General features: G+C 37.7%; 1 protein-coding gene across 2 annotated transcripts; it reads left to right on the forward strand.

Moving 5' to 3' along the window:
• The first annotated feature begins 6415 nt into the window (after positions 1–6415).
• Positions 6416–12245, forward strand: LOC104211194 (homeobox protein knotted-1-like 1). Of its 2 annotated transcripts, none has more exons than XM_070168066.1 (6): positions 6416–6566; positions 6774–7019; positions 7171–7287; positions 7411–7588; positions 11076–11329; positions 11858–12245. In XM_070168066.1, exons 2-6 carry the CDS (start codon positions 6783–6785, stop codon positions 12056–12058), a joined length of 987 nt encoding a protein of 328 aa, XP_070024167.1. In that variant the 5' UTR covers positions 6416–6566; positions 6774–6782; the 3' UTR covers positions 12059–12245. The 2 variants fall into 2 exon arrangements, with proteins under 2 accessions (XP_070024167.1, XP_070024164.1); XM_070168063.1 differs by lacking the exon at positions 6416–6566 and adding an exon at positions 6573–6677.
• Positions 12246–20659: the final 8414 nt, after the last annotated feature.

Raw genomic sequence — 20659 nt, forward strand, 5'->3', positions numbered from 1 at the left:
ACGATGTCAAATACATGCTCCGATGATACATCAATTTGGAGAGTTGTTGCATTCGGTTTTGTCACCATGACCGTTCATGAAGTGGGGAATGGACATCGTTGGCCCCCTTACATGGGCACCCGGTAAGGCTAAATTCATATTGCCTATGACTTACTATTTTTCTAAGTGGGTTAAAGCCCATGCATATAATAAGGTCAGGGAGAAGGAAGTCATCAACTTCATTTGGGACCACATCATATGTCAGTTCGAAATGTCGTCCGAAATCGTGTGCGACAACAGGAAATAGTTTATCGGCAGCAAAATGACCAAATTTCTCAAAGACCATAAGATCAAGAGGATATTGTCAACAGCTTATCACCCTAGTGGGAACGAACAAGCAGAATCGACCAACAAAACCATAATCCAAAACCTTAAAAAGAGGTTAACTGACGCCAAAGGAAAATCCTGTATCAGGGCCACCCCATTCTTGTTGGTTTATGGTACCGAAGCTCTAATATCGGTCGAAGTCAGTGAACCAAGTATCAGATTCCGATATGCAACAAAGTAATCGAATGATGAGGCCATAAGTATGAACCTAGATCTATTAGATGAAAGGCGCGAAGCCTCCCTCATCTGGTTGGCCGCTCAAAAACAGCGGATCGAGAGGTATTACAATCGAAGGATCAACCTTCGACACTTCAATATCGAGAACTTAGCACTAAGGAAGGTCACACTGAATACGCGAAGCCCGAACAAAGGGATGTTGGGACCGATCTGGGAAGGACCGTACCAAATTATCGAGATCAACGGAAAGGGATCTTACAAACTTGTAATAATGAAGGGCGAGCAACTACCGAATAACTGGAACATAACTCACTTGAAGCGATACTATTGTTAAGGTACGAATACATTCATTTCATTTTTTTCTTATTTTTGAACTAACACTTACAGGTAACCAACAAGAAGCAGTATATATTTAAGGTCTGATAGCACGCATTGCACTCTTTTTCCCTTGAACCGGTTTTGTCACAAATGGGTTTTCCAGCAAGGTTTTTAACACGACAACAGTGGATCGTGCTAACTTAGAATAGAAGTTGGTCATGAATCAGTGTTAAGGATCGCATCAACAGTATCTGAGACTTCACTCTATGATCAACCTCGAAGATTGAGGAGCATTACCCTCGAATATGTATTTTAGCAAGGAAAGAAATTTCGTGATCTAAGGGCCTCGGTAGATAGGATTTATTGTAAGGGCCAAATGGTCATATGAACCGTCCACACATAGACTATTGGATCCCTGACACAAAGCATTTACATATGTATAACTATTTTGCACAAGAATAAAAAGAAGTCTCTACCTTGCAGATATATATCTTGTCCTTTTAAAATTTTCCTTGCATTTCTCAAAGAATTTCCTACATATGATCCCTTAAAGGTATCGAGACCAAGGGACACCTTAATCCGAGTTCGAACAATCAATCTCACTTGGGGATTATTGTCCGAAAACAAGCTCGGATGGTCCGGGCTATCAGAATTCGGTGGTGTAAGACCTATCAAGCAACGCCCGACACATAAAGGCCACGACCATCCCCACTCGAGGACTGTTATCTTAGGCAAGCCCGTATAACTCAGGGTGACCAAGCCACTGGGCAACACCCAAACTAGAAAGGCTACGGCAAAATTAAAACGGCTCGGAGACGTCCGAGACTCGTAACAGAAACAACAAGGCCTTAAAATTTCTTAACTGGTTCTTAAAGCTACCCTCGACAAACTATAATCTAAGAAAGTATAAGTACTTTGGGGAAAAAAATCGATCACGCCGAAACCCCGCGATGCCTTAAAAACAAAATAATGTTGAAGGCAAGGATTGTTCGAACCTCCGAGCATAACCTAAACTATTTCATGCTAAGCCATTTTTATCTTCGCAAATATAAATGACAAACCAAAGAACTTAGAAATTGCTGAAGGGAAAAAAGGCTTTATATACATATCAAAAATTTCTTACAAGGGCCAAAACAACCTCGATACAAATTCTTTACAGAGGCCAAACGGCCTCAACCAAAGGGTAAAACAAAAAGTAAAAAGCAAGAAACATTTACAAAGAGCCTAAGTGACCTAGTCTTCGCCGGGCTGCCTCGTCACCCTCGGGATCTTTGCCACCCTCGGACTTGCCCAAATCATCGGGCTCCTCGTCATCTTCGGGATAGGCCAATTTTCTTGCATCGGCTTCTAGCTCTTTAGCACTCTCAATCTCATCTGATAAGTTGAAACCCCGAGCATGAATTTCCTCAAGGGCCTCCCTTCGAGATTGCCACTTCACGTGCTTGATAAGATCCTTCGATCGAATCTGAGCTGCCTCGGCATCAGCCATATAAATGGCCACCATCTTATTGGCATCAACTTTAATTACTTTGGCCTCCGACTTGACTGTTTCAAGCTCCTTGGATAGATTTTCTTGATTAGAGACGACCTAATTCTACTGTAACTCGAGCTCCTTGATCTTGTTGGCCTGCACCAAGGACTTCTCCTTTACAACTCAAAGTTGGACCTCAGCTGAAGCCAGTTGTACTCGGGTGGTCTCCGTTTCTCACTCTAGGCGGTCCATGTTCTTTTTCCATTCTTCGGCATCACCCTTTACCGCATCCACCTCTACCCCGAAAATGTCCGATCTGATCAAGCTTCTGTAGAACCTGCGGAATGGACCATTAGCCACCTTATCTGACTCATCGTTACTAACCTCAAATACTCTCCTTACCTGATCGCCCAGGTTGGCATGCTCCTTCCGAGCCGCCTCTAACTCAGCTTGGAGTTTCTTGACTTTCCCTTGATGTTGCATCAACGAGAAGTTTGTAAGCATCTCCCTTCGCAATGAGACCTCGGGTCTCGGCCTCATATTGGTAAACTCTTCTCAATATCGTAGAAAAGTCTCGTGATGGGGCACCGAGGCCTACAAACACAAAGGAAAGAGTTACAATTTTTTATGACTTAATTTAAGTACATAATAAAAGTCGTTAAGAGGCATTACCCAATTAACACCTGTTGGGCTTCGTTGAACAGGCAGAGCGCGTCCACCTCAATAATCTTCGCTTGATCCTCTTCGGTCACCAGGCATCGAAGATAAATTGCAACCCCCACGGTGTAGAGAGGTCCCAGGCATCCTCGGGAATAGACATAATAATCGACTGCTTCCAGTTAAGAACTACACTCAGAGCTGGGAATCAGTTTACTAGTTTCAGAATCGAAAAAGGCCCGCTAGTTCCCGAAGATGGACTCTTATTTGGTATTGGTAAGTCACCCAACACGGTGACGTATTCCGAGGCGGTAGAGTCTAAACCTTCAAAGAAGTTGTGGAAGGGGTCTACCACCCCTTGGGTCCCCTCATTTTGGCGTCATTTTAGCGTTTGGGCATCGTGGATCATGGAGTCGGTAAATGAGGGTGCCTCATACAGATTTGTCACTCCAAGTGCATTCTTCAGGGCATTATCCTCTACTTGAGAAGGATCAACCGCAGTCTCTTTGTCGGCCTCCCCAACTTGGGGCAAATCGGCCTCGCCCCTCTCTAGTTCGGAGGCGTCGGTCACTGCCTCATCATCGCTCCCTGGTTTGAGGCAGTTCGGTGTTGCCTCGCACGCGAGCCACCAGTTGGGAAGCTTCTTCTTCTTCTTCTTCGAACTCATCCCTCAGCTGGTGGATTGAGTTCTATGGGAGCTCTTGGGCATTGGTGGTTTCCTTGGATTTGCACACCAGCCTCTTTTTCGGTTTTTTCTTCTTTGAGTTCGGAGAATTCGGAGCCCTTATCCTGCCTCGGAGTAGGGGACTCTATGAGGGTATCCTCATCACCAGATGGAGGCCATATGGCGACATCCTTACCTGCAAAGAAAAAAGTAAGCCAGAACTAATTAACACGAGGAAACCCAATTGTTGTTTACTCGAGAAAGTAATCTCACCATGAGAACGGGCCTCCCACCGGCCCTTTGAAAGTTCACCCATGCGCACTCGGAATACGGTTTCTGTCAGACAATGTCCTTGACCCACTCCTTGAGTCGAGGAATTGCATTCGAAACCCGAGCAACAGCTGCATCGACACCAAACATCAATAAGAAAGGAGAAAAAAAGAGTAAAAATAAAATTCTGAGAAAAATAGAACTTTACTTACATTTTGTGTTTCACTCATCAGGAACGACATGTCATTGGCCGGGATCAGGTCTGAGGTCCTCACTCGGATAAATCGGCCTAGTCAACCTCGGTTTCGATATTCATCGATGCTCGAGAACGGGGCTTTAGTGGTCCAACGGCCCCAACGTGAAGGGATAAGTGTAAATACTTAAGTATCCTTTAATGTGGGTAGTGATATCTTCTTCGGGCCCGGGAACCACCACATCTTTTCTGGCCCATTTGTAGTCATTTATGATTGTATGGAGGTTTTCGGTGATCGAGCAAATATACCTTGATACCTACTCACCTCAGCCTGGAATGAGTGAAGGTTTTTCAGCTTTGAAGTTAGCGATCACCGAGCACCCGCCAGGAATAAACGCTTCAAGAGGAGGTTCTGCCGTTGGTTCCTCGCCGACTTGTCGTGATGAAGAAGCAGTTTCTCTTTGAGTAATTGTCTTAGAATTCTTTGCCATTTTCTTTTGAATAAAGATAAATGAGATGAAGTTAAAAGGGTACGCTTAATGGTTTAGACAAGCAAGAGTCCTTAAAAATGTCTCAAGAAATCTAGGTACAAGTGCTAGAAAATGCAAATATTTTTGAGAACAAGAGTAGAAAAGGATTGGATGTAAAGTTTGAATGAATGAATAAGGGGGTATTTATAATTTTCAAACGACGGTTCAAAACCAGAAGTCAGCAACTGGCGAGCATTTAATGCTATTAAGACATGACTGACAAGGCGTTTTATTCATTTTTTCATTTTTGATGCGGGGTATCGAGGCGAGAATCGGGAGCTCATATCGTTTCCCGTCGTTTACTCTCCGAAAAACAAGGGGATTATCTGTATACGGATAAAATCGGGCTCTTCTATTGCATGACAAATCAGGATTGAAACATGAAAGATTGAAGATTGACCCCGGGTTCCATCGATCTAGGATACGAAGCCAGAATGCCCTTCCTCGAGAACATCGAGTCCATGACCCTGGAATCGACCCTGACCCTGAATGAGCTCGAGGAAACTTTGCTGGACCGAATAACAAAAGCCCGAAATATCAGTAACCGGCCGGGTATCACAGCGGAAATCTCGGCACGTATCAATGAAATCGCCTAATTAGTAAATCATGGATTTTTTTTTACTTTTTAAAGAATTGTACCTAAAGTAGGACTCCTAAAGGAGATCTGATTATTTGTAAAGCACATTGTTACACGTATCCCAAAGCAATAATATTATTTTCTTTGTGTGAGCTACTGCTCTTATGTGTTTGATATTGTTTAAATTGCATCCATTTTAAGTAAGACTCACCTTCCAAAACTATAACTATTCAAGTTGTACAGTTTGAATTTATTTTATCATTATTCATTTTAATCACAATTTAATTTATTGCTTTGCTTCAAATTAATCCATCGTATCCTTAAAACCACTTATGTCTTATCTTGATAAAGCTCAAATTCCAAACTTATTAAAGGTAAGGTACTGTTCTTTTCCTCCCCTTGATAGTTAGCATTAATAAATCATACCTCCTCTCGGCTCTCGATGTCATTAAAATATTTGATAAAGCAATACAAACAACAAGTGAGTAAGTAGCTACAGTGTTTGATTAAAACTTTTAGAATATGGTGGAAATATAGATGGAGTTGGAGAGTATGGATGCTTCACTAGATAGGGTTGCCAATTGAGCATTACGTACAAAGTTTTACTGTTGAATAGCGTGCAAGAACGTGCGCTATAAACCAAAAAGCACCCCATATTCATAGTTGTAGTAGATTACTTGACACAACCCCACTTCCCACCCCCCATCCCAACCCCCCCCCCCTCGCCCTCTGCTTTTTATTGCCATGTCCATCCATTCCTTTCGCATGTCCTTCCCTAAAACCAGCCTATAATTTTCCCCAACCCTCGGCACCTTTCTCTCTCTCTCTTTTTTTTATATTTTTCTGATGATGATGACGTGTGTGACTACTTCTTGCCATTAATAAAAATAAAAACGAAAGTACTTTACATGTCCAAATTCTTCAAAAGAAAAAAGGTCTATATAACTACTCATATATTGACTTTAGTAAAATTATTTTCGAATCGAATTTTTTTCTAACGACACGATAATATTAGATAAAAAGTTTAATAAAAAGCAAAATAAATACTAGCAAATAATCAATATTTGTCCTTATTTCAAATAAGTGTATTGTCAGTGAGATTTGAATATAAAAAATTTGCAACTAGTTTTTATCATCTCTGAACCAATCAATCATGCCATATAAATCCAATCCGCAACACCTCTAGAACCCTTGAAACACTCCGCCCTTCGCTTCTCTTTCCTTTCCCCTACCCTAGTGTTGGGAACACAAAGTCTGGACTGGTCTTTATCAACTTTTTATTTAACTCTCGGGTGTGTGTGTGTGGAAAAAGAAAATAAAATTAAAGTAGGGTCTTTTTCCAGGTGTCTTTCTCTATCTCTATCTCTTCCTTCTATAATAATCCCCTTGGACCTTTCCTCTCCCACCTGTTTCTCTTCCTCTTTAACTTTGGAATAAACCTTAAAACGGTGCAGGTTAATAAACTTCGCAGATTTTATTATTACACACTGTGTGTGTATGTGAAAGGGTTTGTTTGGTTTCTAACCAAGTTACTATTGTTTCTTGTTTAGTACTATTTGATGATGGATGAATTGAGCAAACTTCATTCTGCTATTGCATGTTCGAGTAACAATAATCATGTTGTGGGAGTCCTTGAGCACATAACTGGTCAACAACAAGAGGGGCCAATTAATAACAGTAGTGTTGATAATAATCTTGAAAAAGCCAGTTTGGAGATGTCAGATCTTATTAAAGCTCAGATTGCTAATCATCCTCTTTATCCTAACTTATTATCTGCCTACCTTCAATGCCGAAAGGTAAATCAAAATAAATCCATCTTCTTTCCTTGTTTTCTTCTATCATCATTGTGTTCACTGTGTACTTGTACAGTTTTTTTTCCTATGTCAAGTGCAAGGTGTTCGTGTATATATATTGAAAGAAAAACCTTTTTTTTGTTGATATATGAAGGTTGGAGCACCCCAAGAAATGGCATCAATTCTTGAAGAAATCAGCAAAGAGAACCACTTAATATCCAGCTGCCACAATACTGAAATTGGAACTGATCCAGAACTTGATGATTTTATGGTGAAAACCCCACATAGGAAGACTCATCAACACACACACACACATAATAGTGGCTAGTTAGCTAGATAGTTTTCATTTACTAATTAAAATGAGGTTTTTTTTTGTTATTTTTATGTTGTGAAGGAATCATATTGTGCAGTATTACTAAAATACAAGGAGGAGTTGTCAAAGCCGTTTGATGAAGCCACGACGTTCTTGAATAACATTGAGTCGCAGCTCAGTTCTCTCTGCAAAGAAAACTTAACAACAACAACAACAACAACCACCACCTCTTTCAACTCTAACAACAATTATCTATCTGGTAGGTTCACTGTTCTTTTTGTTCTTTCTTGGTTCTGTTAACTTAGTGAAACATGAGTAGTCTTGATTCTTGACTCATCACTATCGTTTATGCGTGTGTTTATGGGTTTTTTGTCTTGGGGGGTGGGTTGAAAGTACTAACTTTGGTCAGAAATACTATTCCGTTCAACTTTTCAGGATTGATTCGGACCCCCCTATACTTTAGCTGGCCCCTTCTGTATTAGGGTTGCGAGAAGGTAATAGGAGGCATGTTGGTAGCCTTGGAAATTGGTCTTTTCGGTGGCTGCATCCCTTTGGGACTATTGCTGTCAGATTTTGTTTCTTATCTCTCACATTGGAATTAAGGCATTAATTTTAAGTTTTATACAGCAGTAATATTCTTTTTTTTTAAATATTACTAGTGCAATTTTACTAACTATAGCATGTTATTCTATAGTTCCGGTAACTTAATTATTGTTGTAGGTTGACTTAAAATCTATATATTGTTGGTGCATAGAAATTAAAACTCCATTTCGGAAATTTAGCTTTTACTTGCTGTAGATTTCCATCATGTAACAGAAGCTCGGCTGGGTTGGGTTGGGTAGGATTCAAAATACTCTAGACACTTGAATCATGGGTGAAATTGTTTTAAATTAGGCAAATGTGAAAATTAGAATAACAAATGAAATAAGACAACTTGTCATTTTAGTGCATTATCTATGTGCTTTATAATTGGGTGTTTCTTTTTCTTTCTCAAATTGCCCTAGACAGTGGTGCTAAACACAATGATGCCAAAAACCTACTCGCTTGTTTAGCTCGAGTTTTTCATTAAATTTTCGGAGAGAGTAATTTGGATTTAAATGAAAATTCAAATAGATGGTTTACATATAATAAAACCTCCACTTGAATGTTTTGGTCATGGAACTTGAAAGTTATGGATGACTGGTGATCTTTATTAATGATGATATTGAATATATGGTCGATACGGTCAGGCTTAAAATGTATATATAAACACTATGCAGGTCCAATTTGATAGAAGGTATATTAGGTTCGAGGCATACGGAGCATTAACACTATGTTTTGATATTATGGTGCTGAAGAATACACCTGCACATGAACATGTGATTTACTTGCACATAATAGACATGTTTTCGAATGTGTTTAATTTGAAATTAGGTATTTGTCTCTAATAATTATTTGTTGGGTAGACACATGAAGGCTTAGGCTTGGACATGGTTTGGGAATGAGGAGATTAATTAGCGGTTGTTTCCATTTTTGCAAGAACTCTATTTATCAAGCGGCTTTTATGAAAATTGAATTCTTTTCTTGTTTTGCAAAAATTGAGAGAAATGCCATCCTAATATTATTTTTCTTTTTTTCACTTCCCTTGTTGTTGTCGGATAGAATTTTCTTTTAAAAAAGAAATAACATGCTTACAATTTATTTGGTGTAAAAAATTGTATTATTGGCAAGAAGAATTTAAGCTGAAATTTTATTATGTATTGGCATTACAGGTATATCTCTAAGGCATAGTTTGGCACATGGGATAAGAATAATAATCCAAGGATAAAGTTTCAGATTAACTTTATCCCATGTTTGATTTGGGGGTATCAGCTAATTCTGCGATAACTTTTACACTAAAATTATGGGATTAGCTATCCCATATAGAAGGCAGGACAACTTATGTCATGGGATTCCACCCCATAGGATATCCTGGGATATCCTACCATTGTACCAAACGACCCCTAAATGTGTCCCGTGTCTGTCATGCCGTTTTACAGTTTTTTCTGTCTGTGTTTGTGACATGTCTTAATTTTTGTCCTTACTCCTTTCCCTAGTCATGCAATTAATCCTGCTTAACAGTGTGTGGATCTCTAACAATTTAGGAGCAAGTGGTACTTCGAAATCGGGAAATTCTCAATGATATGGGCTTGAATGGTTTTTGTATTATTACATGCAGTACTTGTTTAATGTGCAAATAAATTTAAACCTGCTAACATCTTTGTATTGAAGTCTTCTTATTATTTGTTGCTTTAATTTGATCATATATGCAAATACTTTAAGCATGACTTGCGTGTGTCTTGGTGTTTTGCTGAGGGTCATGACTGGAAGTTTCCAGCATGATTTCCATTCTTCTTTATTTTGTACTGCTAGAGTTTGTATTAAGGATGAAACCAAGAGAGTAGAAACACAGGAAAATTACTTGAAAATTTTTACGTACACCCCCAATTTCTGTTTGTAATACTTAAGAATGTTTGATTTACTTACATGTAAGCTAGAATTAGATGCCTCTTCCTTATTATCGTAGCCTGGCCACAAATTTATGCTTGTATTCCACAATTTATTCACCAACTCAATGTAGTAATATAGACATGTAAGCTCTAAATCTTTGCGTTGAGAAGGCCAAACATGCATTATGAGGGAGCCAACATGTAAGATCCCCCCCCTCTCCATGTCTTCTCCTGTATGTTCTTAAATTCCATGGGGCAGCATAATTTGGTGTTTGTTTGTGTGCTTTATACATCTTCGCTGAACTGTGGTTTACAAATACAAATTGCATTGTTATTTTTGCGTCACTTGATTTGTTCATTTCAGCAACTGTCTATGCATGTTATGAAACAATACCACTGGAGTTCTCTTGAATTGCATAACCAGGTTTCTTCTCATGCAAATAGAACGCAAAATGCTGTTATTTGTTGGCGTTTGTTGCTTGGCCTGCAGAGGAGTAGTTGGGTTTAACTTCTTTTGCTGAAAAAGTGGGCATTTTTACTTGGGCCTTGAACCTAGGACAAGCTGCTTCTATGCAGTGATGCACCAATACTTTGAATTATGATATAACTGCAATAGTCTTCGCCCGACAATTGCTCTCTCCGCCAGTGAAAGTTTAGCCTTACACTTGATAGGAAGGTAGAGTTTATTCACAATATTAGTACAAATTAAGGACACAAGTAATGCAAAGAAGAGAAACAAAATAGCTTTCCCTTTTCCAACTGCATGCACTCTCCCATATCACTAGTGATTTGCAGGGTCCATTACACAATCACAAAATGGAATTACCAATTTTCCACTATTACTAAACGTCCATCTGCATGAAGTGATTCAATGTTCTTGTCTTTATTTATCCCCTATTTTACCATTTTCTTTATCGAAATTATTCAGGGTGTGATAAGGAACTCTATATATGGAGAATTTTTTGAGCTGTGTTGGAAGCTTGTAAGGTCATAAGTCGATTTGGTTATTTAGTGAACCATCAAAATCAATCTTGAATGTATTAATTCTCATTTTAGTGATATTTTATTGCATAATTTATCAAAACATTTGATGTCTTGTGCTATTGTTCGGGCTTTGAGGTACTCCATGTAATATAAGTGTTGTTTGGTCTGAGATTCTTTTTAACTGAAATTTGCTTTTTATGAATCTTTGATTATGAATGCAAAAGATGTGCCGCAGCCAGTGCCAGCTGACGTAAAACATATGAATACTTTTGATTTAAGTTAAGTTTATAACAGATGAAGCAGGTGGTACTTCAGACGAGGATCTAGGCTGCAGGGAAATGGAAGCAGTGGATAGTACTCAAGAATCTCCTGCTAACCGTGAAGGTGATAATGAGCTAAAAGAAACGCTGATGCGCAAATATAGTGGCTACCTTAGCAGCTTGAGAAAGGAATTTTTGAAGAAGAGGAAGAAAGGCAAGTTACCCAAGGATGCAAGAACTGCATTGCTGGATTGGTGGAATACCCACTACAGATGGCCTTATCCCACGGTAATTTCTACACCTTCTCGGCGCCATTCGTTTAAGGATGTCTTAAAACTCTGTGTTGCTAGAAATGCTGGTCTAGAAATTGTAGTACTCTTTCCGAGATCTGAGAAGGCAGGATATATAGCTTTTGTGACGGACCCCCCACATGCTATCTCCTCTTACACCTTTGCTATAATGGCCAATTCCCTAACTTAGGGCCTCTACTCAAATGCCCGGGCTAATTTTATTGATAGTTACTACTCAATACTCGTCTGTTTATTTGTCACTCTAACTTGTTAAGGATTCAACCTATACGCAGTGAAGAATCTTAACATGCATGTCTTATAATCGAAGTTAATTACTAATGTCACTTTTTATGAACGGTTGTGTAGTGTTCTTTCAGATGATAATCATACAGAAGTTAAACTCATTTGTTTTAGTGGTAGAATGGATAGATTGAAGTGACGAACGTGCAGTATCCAGGATCAAGAGTGATGGCTAACGATCAGGTGTTTTCTATTAATTGTGAAAGTAACATAGATGACAATGCAGGAAGAAGAGAAAAATAGGCTGTCGGAGATCACTGGGCTAGACCCGAAGCAGATAAACAACTGGTTCATAAACCAAAGGAAGCGACACTGGCGGCCATCAGAAGACATGAAATATGCACTCATGGAAGGTGTCAGCAGCGGTAGCATTGCCGGATCCATGTATTTTGATGGAGCTGGAGGCACTGGAAGTATTGGCACTTGAAAAAAGAGAAAAAAACTTGCTGCAACTTTTCAAAGTATAACTAGCTAACTAACAAGTAGTGCATAGTATGACAGAAACATTTGTATTTCGAAGTTTATATATTGACTTATACTATTCAGAACAATGTGTTATATATATTCTCTTCCCTAATTTCAATTTATAAGGAATTCAAGAAAAGTTACCTTAACATAGCTATTCGGATGCTATTACTTAATACAACAGGTGTTTAATAATATACTGACTGTATAAAAAAGAACTATATTATTGTTTCATCTAAAAAATAATTATATGATTGTTTTTTAAGATAATTGAAATTAGTAATCTAAATTGCGAAATCAAATAGCTAACAGTTTCTGTCTAGCGCAACAATGTACTAGCTATTTACCTGGGGAAGATTAAACAGTATAGCTAGTATTAATCCTTCTTTTTTACTCGTATTATTGCTAGTATAAATTTTTTGCTTTAACTAGTCAATGTCAGTGCAATGCATTTTTCTTATTTTAGCGAAATACTTATGCATATCGTGTTTTTATTATTACCAATATGTTATCATTAATTATTTTGAAAATTAGAATGCATATCGGGTTTTTATTATTACCAATATGTTATCATTAATTATTTTGAAAATTCGAGCAGATAATTCGAATTTTGTCATGATTTATAGGTAATATTTGTTCGTAGTCATGGAATATTTAACTAGAGTATTAAAGAGAATGAGTGACCTCCATGATTTCTAGTACCATCCATCTGCAAGAATACGAAGTTCACCCACCTCATCTTTGCTGATGATTTGATGCTGTTCTGCAAAGGCAATCTCAATTCTCAACTTGATTCACAGAATGATGGAGGTTGTAAACCACTTTAGTGAAGTATATGGGTTGGTGGCTAACTTGGACAAGTCAAATATCTTCTTGGCAGGGATTGATAATGAATTATATTACAGCAGACAATTATGAACACCACAGGATTCTCAATTGGTACATTACCTATGAGGTACCTAGGATTACCTTTAACTTCTAAAAAATGGAATTTTTTTGAATGTGATCAGTTAGTCGAGAGATTACAAAGAGGATTAACTCTGGTTATTCTAAATAGTTTTTTTATGCTGATAGACTGCAAGTTATTAATGTTATCCTCTTTTCAGTATATAATTTCTGAGGAGCTGTATTCATACTTCCACAGTGTCATAAAAGAAATTGACAAAAAATGTAAAGAGTACCTCTGGGGCAGTACCGAAGGGAACATGAAATTGGCTCTAGAGGCTTGGGATGCAATCTGTAGACCCAAGAAACTTGGAGGATTAAATATTAAGGGGTGCAAGCTATGGAATGTGGCAGCTGTGGGCAAGCTTCTATGGCAACTAGTGACAAACAAGGAAGTACTGTGGGTCAGGTGGGTTCATGACATCTATATGAAAACATGTAGGAATATATGGGATCACCAACCACCTACAGACTACAGCTGATATTGGAAGAAGCATAATGGACTAAAGCACAATATGACACAATGGTATAATGGAAACACATACACTGTCTCAAGCAGCTACATATTGCATTGCTAGGTCAAATGTCAAGACTGTGGGAGATGGAATTGATATGGAGTGGTGTTATGCTACCCAAACAAAGATTTATATTGTGGTTAGCTAATCAACAAAAGCTGCTAACCAAGGAGAAACTACTGAAGCTGTATATTCTGGTTACTGGAGACACATGATGTCGCCTATGTGAATTGGATGTTTTAGAGACTCATCAGCACATGTTTGGCGTTTGTAGAATGTAGTTGGGTTAGATCCATGAGAGGGGCATTAACAAGTTGGTCAGGTATACCTCTTCCAACAATACCAGTGCTTGAGACCTTGCAATGGATTACAAGAAGGCATTGGAGGAAGTTTAGAAAGAAAGTAGTGATCACGTCCAAATGCATGCCTCTAAAGAGGTATGATACGGTCATTTGCAATAATAAAACCCAACAAAGAGCTGGGATCGAATTCTCAGGGGGAGCTAAAATGTGAGTTAGTAGTATATATTTGGAATGAGTAAGTGAAGTATCTGGATTGCACTTCCACAAATAGATTTTTGTTTCCACTTCTATAATTAAGCTAATGATTGCAAATTTAAAGATATAAAACCAAAGTTAATTGTTTTTGAGTGTTTTCCAAATATATAAAAGGCCTAGGGGTGGTCACCATCACTTAGGTATTTGCCTAATGGGATAAAGACTTTATGCTCCTTTTATTGACCACAACACTACATTACCCACATAATACCTCTCGGTCAGAGAGTGGTTTTGCCAAATTTGGCTTTCTCAAGACCTAATGGGTATCTATCAAAACGGTTGATGAGAGCTCAAGTCGGGTTATTATTATCTCTAGGTTGAACCCTTTAATTGAGTTAATCAATCTCTCAATTGACCCAATTCCTTGTTAGCTAAGTTAACCTAGACTAGGTCTCTCTTTCTCAAGAAGAGACTAAGTCAAATAGGCATGAATCAATGTTTGCAACCATTAATTCTACAATTGAAGCATAAACTAAGCTAAATAATAAATACTCATTCATAAACAAGCATAAAATTAATCACCCATAAGGTTTACACACTAGGGTTGAGTTACAACCCTAGTAAAAATCTAGCTACTCGTAGTGGGTGTAGAAGAAAACAAAGAAGAAAAGATAATGAAACTCATATTGGAAGATTAAAATAGAGAAATCTAATGTTAAAACATCAAAATAAGCTAAAGTTTCCTAAAGAAGTAAAGAGAAACGGCTACAATACTTAGAATATTCAACACTCCTAATTTCGTGAAACTTTTCTATTTATACAAGGCTGAAAATTTCAGACAAAAATGCCCCTCGGGAGGTTCTGCGGCCGCAAAACTCCATGTGCGGTCCGCATGTTTCTTCATCTTGTTAGGAATTAGAGGTATGCGGCCGCACAATTCTGAACTGCGGCCGCGAGGCAATATTTCTGCGGTCCGCAGATTTAGCACTAGCGGCCGCAAGGCACCCTTTTGCGGTCCGCGATAGCATGATTAATGTTGATACCCAATTTTTCTCTATAATATTTTTAAGGTGCATATATACCTTCAAAAATATGCATTAGCATCAATTGATATTTCTCCATAATTTTTATATTTTTTAATCAATTTATTCTAGTATTTTTATTTATATAAATAATTATAAAATTGCATCACAAATAGCTCTATAATATTTCATTGATTTAATTTGTTATTTATAGCCATATTAAGTTCAAATTATTTTACAAATGGCCAGATTTACACCTTTTGATTACAATTGCAATAATTTTGCAATTATAGCCCATGCATACATCATTGCATCATTTTATATTTTTAAAATGTGGAATAATTATTTTAAAGCACTTTTATGCTTTGAAATGTTTTTTTCTCACTGTTAACTATTTTATAAAATTATTTTATCAATTAAATGGGTATTTAACAAATAGCCTTTTGATTCCTTTATTTTTTCGGACCTAGCCTATCAAACTAGGCCCAAACCAATCAAACCCAACCCCAATTAAACCTAACCCGACCTAGGCCCCCTCCTAATCCTGGCCATTGATCTCTGAGATCAATGGCCCTTATTTGTTCTTACCATTTTTAACCAAACAAACCCCCTAACCTAATTCATTCTCACAAAACAGCCGCCCTAGAATCCCTAATCCTCTCTGTCTCTCTAAGACCCAACCTTAACCTAGCCGCCGCCACCCAAAACCAGCCCTAATCCCTCTGATTCCTATTCGATCCATGGATTTCCATGGCCGTATGAAACTTCTACTTGCCCCCTACTTCCCCTGGTTGCTCGATTTTGTGATTTCGTGGAAGGACCTCGAAGAGATCTAGTCCAGATCTTGTTCAAAACTCTCCAAGAGTCTGCCTATAGTCTGTGAGTGCCTTCTATCAATGTCTTACGGCTCAAATTTCTGATTCAAAGACCATATTCTCTTTACCCTTTCTCTTTTCTTCAAAAAACCTAATGTTTGGACTCGAATCTGTCTAGATCCTTGTAGATCTAGAGCGATTTTGAGTTCATCATTATTTTTTCTTAAGGTTCCCTTATTTCTTTACTGATTAACCGATTTTTGAGCACTTTGTTATATTAGGGTTTGGTTTTCTTGTTGTTTGTTGGTCGAACCTTTGTGTATCTGAAGTATTTTCAAATTCCCATGGCTGTTCTTTAAGGTTCTTCTACTTCTCTACTACTAACCGATTTTAGCACTACGCTACTTTAGGTTTTTGATTTCTCTGATTTTTATTGTTCGAATGTTTGTATGATTTAAGTGCTTTCAAGTTTCCAAAGTTGTCTTCTTTGAGGGTCCTTTGACTTCTATACTGTCAATCAACCTTAAGTGTTTTCAAATTAAGGTTCTTCCCAGACTTCTCTTCAAGAGGTTTTTTCTACTTTCAGTGTTTAATCTGTTCATCTCTTTACGTATTTGGTTAATCCTTGTATGTATGCTCGAACCCTAGATGTTTCTAATGGTTACATTGATTTCTTCTATTATGTTAATTTCTGTGAATCAGTTGCACTCACTGATTCTATTTAGGGATTCAAATGTTTTCCTTGTTAAATCCAATATTTTTTGGGATTTTGCCCTAATTGATCTCTATTGATGATTCAAACCAACTTTTCTTATTAAATCTGGTATTTCTGTGAGGTTTTGCTTAATTGATTTCTATTTAGGGAATCTGAATAACTCTTTCCTATAAAATCAGTATTCTTTGAAGATTTTACTGATTGATTCCTATTAAATGTCCTGCTAAAATTAGTGTGTGTTGAAATTTTATATGTTTCTTTATTTATGACCTTAATTGATCATACTTGCCTTAATTGGTTATCAGTATGGTTTTGGAATTTCTATTGACTCCCTACATGGAATGTTTTTGAGTCCTTACCTTAATTGGACCCCCTGTTATGACCGTTAATTGATTGCCCCCAATTAAGGGGTCTATTTCGGGCTCCTCTAGGGGAATTGATTCTGTAACTGATTAATTGCTCCTAATTGATTGAACTGTGATTATTTTACCTTATTTGTTTTACTCCCTAAAGTGCTATATATACACTCTCATTCTGCTCCTTCAACACACAAACACTATTCAGAATACACACACATACATTCAAACTTTTGCTACTTGTGCTAACTGTTGGTCTAGCCGGCTGAAAGCCAAGGCTAGATAGTGGAACTGCCCATTTTTTATATTCTGCATTCTCCTCTTTAACTGGTATGTCTCTAGCTAAATTTTGAAACTCAACCTTATGTGTTCCATGTTTATACATCCATGTTTATTCCTGTATTAGTTACTCAACTTGTTTCTCTGTTTGTTGTTATTAAGCATGTCTAAATTATGCCTTATGTGTAATAAGCATGTCTGACTTCAGTTAGTTCTTTGATACCTGCCTAACATGTTTACTTAGTTCCCTTACCCCCTTCCCTTTAATTGGTATGACTATGTTAGTTATTTAGCTTTCTAGTGCATCCAATTGGTCTTTATTGTGTCCAATGATGTTCACACATCTTTGTCTTCAACATGATTTTGCTACCTTCTTTCTCTATGTCTCAACTGTATGTTACCATGCCCAGCTTGTTCAGTAGAAATCCCAGTTGTTCTGTACATTTGTTGTATCAAATATTTCCCTATTTATATGGTTTCAATCCTATATGTTCATTATCCCCTTCACCCCTGTTTGTAAGTCTACCTGTTGAGTGAATTTGGGTACTCTATGATCAATTGAGTTTTTTTAGTATGCTTTCCTCAAAAATGATTTCAAAACTATTACTTACTCCTAGTATTCTTCTCAAAAACTGGTCACTCCCAGTACCTCTAAAAAGACTATTTCTGAATCTTTTCACTTCTAAGCTATTTTACTAAGTCTTTTAACACTATGTCAAACACTCTCACCCTACTCCTAGATTATTAAGTTTTGCCCATCTGGTATATGTACTGCTTATGGATCCTTGAGATCTCTCTGAACTCTGGCATACCAGGGCTGGCCCTTCCATACTGCATATAACCAATCCCCATTTGAGAAATGGTCTCGGTGTGAGCACTGCCCGGGATCCTTGAGGTCCTTAGGGAACTCTGACACACCAAGATACACATTACTGGCTGTGAGATCTTTGGTTTCTGATACTCTATTGAAGGCCTGTCATTACCAGGTTTACTTTGGGCCTGATTTAGGCTCCATATAGTATAGTTTGATTTACTTATGCAATTCATTTGATCTTAGTCTGTAATAATATTATTTGTAAATAGATGTTGGGGTGATTAGTAAAAAGGGAGGGTTCCTATATGATGTTTGTGGGAAAACTAGGTAGATACCATGCTTTAGGTTGATACATAGTAGAAATCATGCTCTTAGTTCATATATATATATATATATATATATATATATATATATATATATATATATATATATATTTGCAACAGAAATCCTGCTTTGAGTTTATGCTGTGATAGAAATCATGCTTTAGGTTATGCTATGCTACTTGCATCAAACCATGTCATAAGTCTATAATATTTGCATTAGAAAACCTACCTTAGGACACTCACGTTTATATTTTGCATATTAGGAACATGTTATAAGTTCATCACTTCTTTCTCTGACTCTGTATAGGTTCACCTGGAAATTATGTCATTAAACTACTGCTATAATCATGCTTAGGAAAAATGATCATCTCTATGTGCATTAGAAATCTTGATTTAGGACTTTGTTTGCATTAGCTCTAAATCATGTCTGCATTGTTTTGAATAAATAACCATTTATAGAAAGGTTTAAAACAGTCCAACACATAGATATCACGTCTTAGTGTAAACATGCCTAAAATCAGTTTTGTAATATTAATTACTTAGATCCGCATGCCTATAGGACTAAATAACTTCAAGTTGTTTAATTAATTCCCAGATTATGACTTCATATAGACCTACGCCTAGGCAAGCCTTAGGCAATTAAATAAACGTGAAATCAGGTTCTGTTTATGTATGAAATTGTCCAGGTTTAACAGGCTATAAAATCAATAGGCAAGCTGACTAAAGGTTCTGCCACTTCGCTTTAACATTACTACATATTCTGTATCTGTAATATTCATCTAGATATCATGTTCTAAGGCTTTCTGAATTTCTTTAAAACAGTTGTTTTGAGACGTGCTATGTATCTGATTATATGTGGAGGCAAACATGAGCCCCTAATTATTTCCTATTTGATAGTCATATGTGTTCTTTATTGTTGCTTAGATTTTATCTTTTAAATACCTTAGGAGTGTCTAGAACTGCCTAAGTATAGAGGTCCTAAACGCTTCCGGGACCACAAGGAAAGGATGGGTAAAGCACGCTTGGAGTTCGTTAATTAAACTCGCTTATATAACCACTAAGGGGAGGTTAATGGGTAGTAAAAGGATATGATGACATGTGCGTTAATGTCACGTGTAGCCTCTCTAGTTGATGAGGATTATCGGGCATTGCACAGATTTATCCTATAGGCTAATCAACTTAGGACTTCCTTTTCCCAATTCACATATGCTTAGACTATTTAAACTTTCTTGATTGTATATGTGTTTAGACTGTGTAAACTACCTTTATTTGCAAATATGTGTTGATATTGCTTACTCGTTAAATGACTAATTCACATAACTATGTTCGGCCGGGACCCACAGTTGTAGACCGCGAGGGGTGCCTAACACCTTCCCCTCAAGGTTATTTTGAGCCCTTACCCTAATCTCTGGTAATGCAAACTGGTTACATGAGTTAATTGCTCTAGGTGCCCTAACGAACCATAATCCGTTAGGTGACGACTCTTCAAATACCCAATTCCCAAAAGGAAACGAGTTGTTCCCAATGAATGTCGAAACCCGGACTCTGTGAAGGAAAAAGGGGGTGCGACAATTGCGGCCGCGAGAATAATCTTCTGCGGCCGCACAAATCTTGTGCGGACCGCAATTCGAGGAAGCTAAGGACTTGGATTTTTGTCATCTTCTCTGATCTTGGATCCTGACACAACTTTTACGGCCACACAATTCATGTGCAGTCCGCAATTTGCTCCAAAGTTTCCTGAGTTTTCCTTATTTTATTGCGGCCACTGATGGAATTCTACGGACTGCACATTGTAAGCTTTTGTGCCTTTTATTTCCTTGTATTTTGGAAACTCCTTTTTGAGTCGGATTTTATCTCGGGAGCTCAACTTTCATCGTTCCTGCAATTTTGCACAATTTGATCAGTTTTAGGAACATAATTCAATGCTTTTAGACTAAAATGACAGCTAAAAAGCGCTAATAAGCAGTCAAAATTTACACTTATCAACTCTCCCAAACTTAAGTCTTTGCTTGTCCTTAAGCAAATAAAATAGTTCCCACATCCAAAAGTTAAGGGATATTACAGCTAGCCATGGTGAACCATTCACACCTTAGTTGGGACCAACAGTCACCCACACCACTCATACATTATTGACAAGGCAACAAGTTAAACATTTATGCACATATAGCTCTAATATGACATTTGAACATCAAGGGTTGAGTTTACTCATCAAGGACTCTCGCTCAATCTTGTAGGTTATGGTGGACTCCAAACTCTTCCTCCTCTACTTTCCATTTACCATG

Source organism: Nicotiana sylvestris, chromosome 1 (assembly GCF_000393655.2).
Source record: "Nicotiana sylvestris chromosome 1, ASM39365v2, whole genome shotgun sequence".
Lineage (NCBI taxonomy): Eukaryota > Viridiplantae > Streptophyta > Magnoliopsida > Solanales > Solanaceae > Nicotiana > Nicotiana sylvestris.

Coding starts and splice junctions, on each gene's coding strand:
- LOC104211194 (XM_070168066.1), top strand. CDS start 6,783: ATGATGGATGAATTGAGCAAACTTCATTCTGCTATTGCATGTTCGAGT. Junction 7,020..7,170: donor CCTACCTTCAATGCCGAAAG/GTAAATCAAAAT, acceptor TGATATATGAAG/GTTGGAGCACCCCAAGAAAT. Junction 11,330..11,857: donor ACAGATGGCCTTATCCCACG/GTAATTTCTACA, acceptor ATGACAATGCAG/GAAGAAGAGAAAAATAGGCT.